Below are 10173 nucleotides of genomic sequence, written 5' to 3'. Positions count from 1 at the left end.
TTTTTCAATAAAGCCAAGAATTATAGGGTCACTGAATTATATTGCTATATTATGTGCATATATAAATATGTAACAATGAATCCCAGTTTTGTATATAACTATAATGCATAAAAAAAAAAGAATGAATGGCAAGGTCATATAGGCCACTGAAGAAACTGGAATGTTTTGAGGACAGTTTTGAGGCTGACTTTTGGGACGATCAACTGATATAAAGTGGACAGCAACCATGACATACAGGCTTCCAAGTTCTCCCCACTGGGTAATTTTCAGCACTAATCTGTTTCTCAGTGGTCCCTCCATCAGGAGCCACAGGCCCTGGGTTTAGGTGTGACTTTAGTTGGGTCACAGCTCTGGGGACCAGGGCATTGTGTGTGGCTACAGACCTGCTGAAGAGCAGGGGTGTCCCAGTGACTGTGACTGAAATAGCCACCCCCCCCCTCCCTGAGGTCTCCTGAACCCACTGAGGTGCCCTGTGGGACACCTTCTCATCCTTCTTCAAAGGGATAAATGAATTTCTTTCCCCTGACCCAGTGTGTTCTCTCACTCAACAGTGCCTCTGCTCCTGGCCTTCCCTGCTCTCTTGCATTGGGGGTGTGGGTTAGATTCTTTGCCACCCCTTCTTTGCCTTCATCTGCCCTGGGATGCTGAACAGCCAGGGGAACTTCACACCTTGGGCACCTGCAACCTGGAAGCTGAGCGTGTGCTCACTTTCCAACTGATAAAGTTATGCCAGACCCAGGTCAGCTTCCCATTGCCACTTCCTCTGGGCAATCTCCTTCCCTCGGCAGAATTAATTATGGATCATGCTCCCTTGGTGTTTGGAGACATACCATATGATGCTAGCTAGGAGTTCATATGCAAAATTTCGTCCTCCTCCCCAACTACCAGCCCTGACAAGACTGGGAGCTCTTCAGGGACAGAAACTTTGTCTTATTCAATGTCCAAAAAAAGTCTAGTAAATGAATGAGTGATGGAATAAATAGTTTCCATCCAGACTGAAAAACTAAACTATGGCTAGGCTGGATCAGGCAAGTCGACCTTTTCTAGAAGTTCACTGAGTATGTATAAAACATGCCTCAAATTCAGTTTGTCAAGATTAAGGGCAAAGATTTACCTAAAAGCTGATTTCCTCTGCTTTTCCTGAAAACTAGTGGGAACCAGAAACATCCTAAGATCATCAATGGTGGGAGAACTTACTCACTTTATAGGCATCTCCTTTGCTGACATAACTTTAATCAGTAGAAGAAGCACTTGACCTTAGCTGAAATCCAGCCTTTACTGCTTATAGCAGCCATGAGTTCTTTACATCTAATGCAGAAATTAGAAAGAAAATTTCAGAAGAGGATTGGAGTAAAAGGAAATTTTCCATAATGTTCACCAGGATGAAAGCAGTATTTATTCTAATAAACCCCTGTGCTAGGCAGGCTTAATGACTGGTTTTCACTTGATCCACCAAAATAACCATTAGTCTAAAAAAAAAAAAAAAACCTAGTGATTCTTCTTGAGTAAAAGAAGGAAAGGAAAAGAGAAAAATTAAAGCATTTTTATTTAAAAAATTTTTATTGTTCTTTAAAATTTGTTTGTTTGTTTGCAGTTGCCCAGGCAATAAGTATTTAATGAGCATCAGAGTCCTGAACAGGGTTCCTCCTGTCCCTCTGGAGCTTCCGTGCTAAGTGGTAGGCAGACAGGTACACAATGAAGCCAATCTCCACCTGTGATAAGTACCATGAGCAAAGAGGGAGAGAGAGTCTGGACCGTAGTGGGGGCATGACGTTAGAGCAGATGGGGGATATAACATCTCTGAGCTGAGATCTGCAGGGGGAGGAGATGATACTGGGAAGAATCAGGACAAAGAGGTGAAAGTGGTCCAGGCAGAAGGAACCGAAGGCCGCAGGATGAGAGCTGGAGTAAACTGGGCCTGTTGTTGGCAAAGTGGGGGCAGCTGGATGGATGGGCCGGAGCAAGGCGGAGGAGCAGCAAGCAGAATGGGAAGAGGAGGGAGGCAGGATCTAGACCAAAAAGGAGATTGGGGCCGTGGGAAGGAGGTGGGATTTAAATAAGGAACCGACCATGATCTAGATTTAAAAACTTCTGCATCCTTTCAGGTGAATGACCATTCCAGATTGCGTAGCACTTCCTCGGTGTTAGCAAATCCTATGTCCTTGGGAAGTACCTCCCTGAAAGCACACTGGTGCTTGGTCACCTTAAGTATATGACAGGTTACCCTGAAGGTGACCAGTGGTGACCCTAAGTGTATGACAGGTCCAAAACTGAATTTGGTCCAAATTTATGTTCTTAGGAAGCATCACTTAATACCTCAGAGTTTAGTCTATTTCTGCCTTAAGCCCTTTTCTTCCTGAAAAGTCATCACTGAGACCACTTCCCCTTTCAGGATGACAAGGGAATCCTTATTTGGTATTCCGAAATTAGGGCAAGGGCCTCTAGTGGGTTTGGTGACAAAAGGTGTCCTGATGATCTAGACTGGCGTGGTCCCTCAGTGACTGCCTTGGCTGCAGGTGAAGTTGCCCTCCCTGACTGCCAACCTCTCTGACATGGATCCCTCTAAGCCCCAAACTACCCAGATGGGATTTCTCTTACCTGGAGCAGTGGCTGAGCTCCTCACTGCTCTCTGAAGCCACAGAACTCTCGCCTTCCAGTATGGGACAATCTCACCTCTGACCCTGCCTCTGTGTCCAGGCACACATTCTCTTCCCACCCCTTCCAGGGCACCTGGCAAAGAATTATCTCTGACTCAGGCTTCTGCAAAGGCAGAGTCATTGCAATGGCCGCTTAACGCCTCTCTATAGTTCCAGGGATGTGGGCTTATACAACCTGTCAACCTGCTTGGAAAACGATATGGGGCAGGGAGAATGAACCAAATAAGGGGAAAATAAAGAACTTTCCAGTGAAATTGTCTACCACAAGCAAAAGCAGAGAGACAAGTCAGGACGCAGTTGTGCACTTGGGGTGACAGAACGTTGTGGCTTGGATTAGAGAGAAGGTGACACTTCCAGGCATACCTTTTGAGGCAATCTATATTGATGGAACAGGAGATGAGGAAGACAGAGGCACTCGAGGATTTTTCTGGACTGAGTATGTGGCATAAAGCCACTCCGTCAGAGTTGGATTCTGGGGCACTTGTTCCCACATCAGGCGGAGTGGAGCGGCAGGCACCTTATTTCTGCTCTGAGTGGGAAAGCTCTGAAGGGATGTGGAGTTGATTGGCCCATTTTGGGGATTTCTCTGTGAACCCACAGCTGGAATGACCCCAGAAGCGGCAACAGGAGAAAGCCCCAAACTACCCAGATGGGATTCCAAGGAAAGGAGCACTGAAACTCAGGGGGTTCAGCTATGCAATTTGTAGGGGAACTTACTTGCAGAGTGCTGTAGCTTAGCCTCCATCAAACTGGGAGGGAAGGGACACTCTACCTGGATGTCTGCGATGAGGGGTCAGGGTGCGGGGTTCTGATGAGGGTTTAAGGAACCTGTGCTCAGGGCCAGAGCCATCTTCTCTCAATACTTTGGGCAACAACCTAATCAGTGCCTGGGAAGTTCAAGGCTGCAGTTTGAGCTTAAGCATGCTGGGAAAAGCCTGCCGTTGGCTGGGTCACGAGGCAGTCAAGGCACTCTACGATTTTTGGTCAGGACACAGAAAGAAAGTAGCAGGAACTGGAGGACCTTACACACTGTCACAGGAGCGGGGCAGGCATACAAGTCACACAGGCAGTTTCATAACCAGGAAGCTCTATGAGGCCCCGATGATATTTGTGCTTTGGAATGTGGTGTCTAATAACACGACGCAATCGCGTGGAATCCAAGCTGCGCTTTTCTCAAAACTACACAGAAATGTGCTCATCCTCCTTGAAAGAGTGCAGAAAGTAGATAAGAATTTAGTTTTAGGTTCCACTGAAAAAAAGAAAAGCTGGTTGCATTTTTAAAGACAGCTAGGCCAGTGGGACAAAGTCCTTTATGAACTTTTCCCTTTGAGACTATTGGGAGTCAGTAGTTGATTCTTTGCAGGGTCCTGAACCACGAAATGCTAGTTTCAGGAAAAGGAAAAGAAAAAAAAAAATCTAGCAAACATTCTCTCCACCCCTCCAACCAGAAACTCCAACAAAACACAAATCCAAAGTCTTCAAAGTGAGCTCTGTGTTGGGTGAGTGAGAGAGAGCTGGCCTTGGATCTCTACTCACTGCTTTGGAAAGGCCTTCAAAGGAGCGGGCAGAGTGGGCAGGGTGAGATTGGGAGGCAGGGAAGGGAGAGGGTCAGGAGAAGGAGGGGGGAAGGGTGTTGGGAGCCTGGGAAGGGGGACAGAAGGCTGCAGGGATTTGGAATTACAGTGGATGTCAGCGTTCTGTTAACTACTACCAGATGCAGAGTTGCATCATAGGCTGGCTTATCCCCCCGCCCCAGGCGAGGCAAAGCCCCGTTACTGTGCAGTCAGAATCTTAAAGAGCTAGGAATGCAGAGGTTCACCTGTCCTCCCATTGCAGGGATTTCCTCTGCGGGCCTCCTGGGAGAAGGAGATCTCTTTACACAAATCTGCAAACCCAGAAGGTCAGGGCAGGGTGTAGTCTGTAGCCAGGAAGAGGTTTCGCTGGGTGAGGTTCAAGGCTTGGGGATCTATGTCATCTTCCCCAACCTCAGGCCAAGAAGTAAGTAGCCAAAACTGGACAGCAAAGCAAAAGGCATGATGTGATGAGGCCACGGGGCTCCTTGGCTAGCTTGACCTCATCCTGGTACTCATAGCCCATTTCTCCTCCTCACAGCTCCCCGGCTCCTGGAAGAAGTCATAGGTCCCACAGCACAGGGGTGGGCCACACTCTTAGACCATGTTCACAGAGCTCTGGAGCACAGCTCTGGGCACCATCTCGGCCTGGCCCCAGTGGCCACGGCCTTTGCTCCAGAATGGCTGCCCCAAGCCTGTAGCCAGTGCATGCAGGGTTGGAGCACATATCTGTGTGGAGCTGGGATGTCAAGCCAAGGCTGTTTCTGTACATGACAGAACATGTTAAAACTGTGAAAGGATGTAGAGTGGAACAAAAAATAAACCCTTCTCCATTCCCTATCCTCTTATACGTCCCCGTCAAGAGGCAACCTTCTCCTTCCTCAAAGCAGTTTCTTTTTTGGGTGGGGGATGGGGGGAGGAAGGTACCAGGTATTGAACTCAAGGGCACTCAACTTAAGCCACATCCCCAGCCCTATTTTGTATTTTATTTAGAGACAGGGTCTCACTGAGTTGCTTAGCGCCTCACTTTTGCTGAGGGTCGCTTTGAATTCTCCATTTTCCTGCCTCAGCCTCCCAGGCCACTGGAATGACACATACCACTGCACCTGGCTCCTCATAGCAATTTCTCACAGCCATGATAACCACGTGTTATTTAAAAAAAAAATTCTATAATGGTGGCATATTTTACGTGCTGTTCTATTTCTGGCTTTTTTTCATTGAGTAATATATTATCTTAGAGATAAATTCATCTCAGTACTTATAGAGCTGCCTTTCCTGTTTTGAATAGCTGCATAGTTTTCTGTTTATACACTCGATGGCTAATTTCGTACCAACTTGGCTGAGTCACAGGGTGCACAGGTATTGTATTTGGTCAAACACTATTCTGGATTTTTCTGTGGGATGTTTTTGGATGAGATTTACATTTAAATTAGTGAACTCTGAGTAAGCTGCTTGCCTTCCATACATAATGTGGATAGGCCTCATTCAATAATTGAAGGCCTGAATAGAATAGAAAGTTGAACTCCCCAAGCAAGAGAGAATTCTGGCAGCACACAGCCTTCAGACTTGAATACAACATCAGCAGCCTGAATGCTTTTGAACTTGAACTGCAACTCCTTTTTAAGTCTCTAGCCTGCCGGCCTCCTAATCAGATTTTGAGCTTGTCCAGCCTTCCCCATTACATGAAACAATTCCTTACAATACATACATATCCTGCCCACTTCCAGCGCAGGTGGTGGAATTGGGGGATCCTTTTTTGTGGAGTAGGCTGGCTGAAGAATAAAAGCTAATAAAGAGAAAACAGAGAAAAAAACCACAGTACACAGGAAGTAATGTTTTAAAGTGGGGGTAGGACAGCTCTCAGATCTTAGGGAGCAAGTTCCCGAGAGAGAGGGAGCCCACGCTTGCTTATTCATATGGGGGGAGCATCAAAGGTTTTCGATAGAATGTTCTTGGCCAAATAAGATACAGGGTGGGCTGTCTAGTTCCTAATGGGTTACATCCAACTCTGGAGCTACAAGAGCTGTACCACTAGTAGAGCAGGAGCAGAGACCTCACCCATGCCTTGGGCAGTCTGATACACATGGGGAAGCTGAAATGTTCCCAAGGGAAGACCTGAGTCCCTCCCATGGCTCGGTATCAAGTAAAGACCCCACAAGTAGCTTCACAGGTGGCTTCCCACATATGTACATGCATACGTGGGTCCATCCTATGATTCTGTTTCTCTAAAGAACCCTGACTAATAGAAAACTATAATCTATTTGATCAGGACTCCTTAATGGACACTTAGGTTTTTAATTTTTTGCTATTACAAATGATGATGCAATTAATGACCTTATATTTATATATATGTCATTATGCACATGCCATGCCCCTGTTCTAACCACTATGGTATTTTGTTTCAGTACAAAGGAAATCATAAAATCATCTCCCCAAGAAATATCCATGCTAGCTGGGTATGGTGGCACATGCCTGTAATCCCAGTGGCTTGGGAAACTGAGGCCACTTCAGCAATTTTTATTTATTTATTTTATTTATTTTTTGTACTGGGGATTGAATCCAAGAGTGCTTAACCACTGAGCCACATCCCCAGCCCCTTTTGTATTTTATTTAGAGACGGGTCTCACTGAGTTGCTAAGTGCCTCACTAAATTACTGAGATTACAATCAATCGTTGGGATTATGGGTGTGCACCACTACACCCAGCCCAGCTTCAGCAGTTTGGAGAGGCTCTAACAACCTGTCTCAAAAAAAAAAAAAAAAAAAATGTAGCTGAGTGGTAAAGTACTGGGTTCAATCCCCAGTAAATAAATAAATAAATAAAATCCAGGCTAGCTTGGGTTGCTATTTTGAATGTCATTAGTCACCAGAGATGTGCAAATGGCAATCTATGATGAATGATGCTACGCACCCCCTAGAATGGCTGGAGTGATAGAGAATGGCCATATTGGAGGGGCGGTGCGGAGGGCATGGTAACGGCTCGGAGCCGAGCGTGAAGGGCCGCAGGCACCGCCGCCGCGGGTGATCGCCGCCGCTGCCGCCTTCCCGCGCGTCCGGTGCGGCCTGCGGACTCGCCTCACCATGATGATCCACGGCTTCCAGAGCAGCCACCAGGACTTCTCCTTCGGGCCCTGGAAGCTGACGGCCTCCAAGACCCACATCATGAAGTCAGCGGACGTGGAGAGGTTAGCAGATGAATTGCACATGCCTTCTCTCCCTGAAATGATGTTTGGAGACAATGTCTTAAGAATCCAGCACTGCTCTGGCTTTGGGATCGAGTTCAATGCTACAGATGCATTAAGATGTGTAAACAACTACCAAGGAATACTTAAAGTGGCCTGTGCCGAAGAGTGGCAGGAAAGCAGGACGGAGGGCGAACACTCCAAAGAGGTTATTAAGCCCTATGATTGGACCTATACGACAGATTATAAAGGAACGTTACTTGGAGAATCTCTTAAATTAAAGGTTGTACCTACAACAGATCATATAGATACAGAGAAATTGAAAGCCAGAGAACAGATTAAATTTTTTGAAGAAGTTCTCCTGTTTGAGGATGAACTTCATGATCATGGTGTTTCAAACCTGAGTGTGAAAATTAGAGTAATGCCTTCTAGCTTTTTTCTGCTGTTGCGGTTTTTCCTGAGGATTGATGGGGTGCTTATCAGAATGAACGACACGAGGCTTTACCATGAGGCAGACAAGACCTACATGTTACGAGAATACACATCACGAGAGAGCAAAATTGCTAATTTAATGCATGTCCCACCTTCCCTGTTCACGGAACCTAATGAAATATCACAGTGTTTACCAATAAAGGAGGCGGTTTCTGAGAAGCTGGTATTTCCAGAAAGAATGGATCCTAACCCTGCAGACTCACAAGAATGTACACCTGTGGAATAGAATGTACTACAGCATATACTCACCATGGAATCTGACTGAACACTTTGGCTATTTGTAAGGGGGTATTTTTATTATGAGAATTAATTGCCTTGTTTATGTGCAGATCTTCTGTAGCCTTAAAGGAAAAAAAGTTAAAAATAAAAATTGTTGCAGGCAGGTCCACTCAACCGCTGTTTGTACTGTCTCTCCAAATTCACACTTCAGATTTACACATTCTGGAGTTAAGTTTGGATTTATGAATTATCACAGAGTGGGACTTCAGAGTGGGGACATAATCTGCAGCCATCATGAAACACTGACTTCTGCCATGAAGAGGTTACTTTGGTCATTGAATCCTGGATTGTGCATGTTCATGTACTGGCTTTGGCTTTGGGCTTTCCAATGTTTATTTGCACTTATGGAGTTGTGACTTGCCACAGTTTAATGATCCTCACCCACAAAAATTTTCAAATGTATCTACCCCCTATTATATATACCAGTTTCTTTTGAATTACCTTTGAGTTTAAAGAAAGTTTTAGACATGGAACTGAAATCCATCCCCCTAGTGTTTTGGAGAACTGAAGCTGTTATGTACGTGGAGACTTGAACCTAGGGTGTCAGAGCTATCTCTAGGTGCTTTTCAGCTTGGGGACCTAGCTAGTTCAGAAGCTATATAAAAATAAATTTAAAATCCATTTGTTTATTTTGATGATGACCCTTTAAACATTTTATATTATTTTCTGCCTTTCTAGATTGTTTTCATAAAGTGGAAAATTATGTAAGCATCAACTAAGGGATTACTTGAAATGGATTTTTACAAATGATTTTTTAAAGGACAGGGAAAAATCACCCCCTTTGTTCTTGAAATAACTGTTGTGCATATTTCCACTTGATGGAAAAACCGTTAAATAAGAATCTTTAATTGAAAGCATTAGCAAAGCTCAACTCTTCAAGTATTGGCCTGAAGATAAGTTTTACTGAAAAAATACACTTGGTTATTAATCATTGCTCAAATTTTGTACATTATTGTGAGCCAAACAGTCAGGGTAAATTGGTCACATGTAGTTTTGGTATGTGTCTGCCTTCTGCATTACCTCCAAGGTATAGGAAATCAGAATTTTGTGTTCTGTGTATACTAAATATACCTGTATTTAATGCTTTCTTTTAGGATGGGAAAGTATGTACATATATACGTACATTGCACCCAGCTTTGTTTTATACACTGTGCAGATCTAAACACAAAAGACTCATAAGAAATGAAAAACTTTTAATAATATTCATTAGTTATAGTTTCTGGGCAACATCATTTCACTCATTGTGTGAGTGTGTACACATGTGTATTTTTTTTAACTTTTTGATATAGATGTCTTGTCCCTGAGTAGATTTAGATTACTTATTTTGAGAATCCATTGTTAAAAATTATGGAGAATTAAAAGAATTGACTTTTTTTCCTTAAAGAAGGGTAAGTGTGCTTCTGAAAAATTTCATTAGTTTATTCCTGTGGGGGATAACAAGAAAATGTGTATTTGGCCATTGATAAATATGATATATACCATTTTATATTTATTTGTTCCAAGTGTCTTTTTGTAAGAGGAGAATAAACAATAAGGAATTAAAAAAAAAAAAGAGAATGGCCATATTGAGTGTGGGTGAGGATGTGGAGGAATTAGAGCTCACATAGCCAGCTGGTGGGATTATAAAATGGTCCAACTACTTTGCAAAACAGTTTGGCAGTTTCTTAAAAAAACAAAAACATACCTATGATATGACTCATCCATTTCATTCTTAAGCATTTTCCCAAGAGAAATGAAAGCATATGTCCACACAAAGTCTTTTACACAAATGTTCACAGTGGGTTTGTTTATAATAGTCAAAAACTGGAAACAACCAAACATCCATTAACTGATAAATAAACAGACTGTGCTATGCAGCAATAAAATTACCTATTAATTCATGCAAAAACAAAGATGAATCTCAAAGTAATTATACAGCAAAAGAATTCAGGTGAAACGTGTAAATATTGTAAGATTTCACTTACATAAAATTCTGAAAAATGCAAATCAATCT

At 43.6% G+C, this 10173-nt stretch overlaps 1 protein-coding gene across 1 annotated transcript; it reads left to right on the top strand.

Moving 5' to 3' along the window:
- Positions 1-7215: 7215 nt before the first annotated feature.
- LOC124090824 (TIP41-like protein) lies at positions 7216-8294 on the top strand. The gene has a single exon (XM_046441690.2). It carries the CDS (start codon positions 7309-7311, stop codon positions 8125-8127), a length of 819 nt encoding a protein of 272 aa, XP_046297646.1. The 5' UTR covers positions 7216-7308; the 3' UTR covers positions 8128-8294.
- The last annotated feature ends 1879 nt before the right edge of the window (positions 8295-10173 follow it).

This window comes from Marmota monax, unplaced genomic scaffold (assembly GCF_021218885.2).
Source record: "Marmota monax isolate L192 unplaced genomic scaffold, Marmota_monax_Labrador192_F-V1.1 WCK01_AAM20220418_F8-fsc00010, whole genome shotgun sequence".
Classification (NCBI taxonomy): Eukaryota; Metazoa; Chordata; class Mammalia; order Rodentia; family Sciuridae; genus Marmota; species Marmota monax.
Note: the sequence above shows the minus strand (reverse complement) of the source record. Positions and strands in the feature narration are given on the sequence as shown.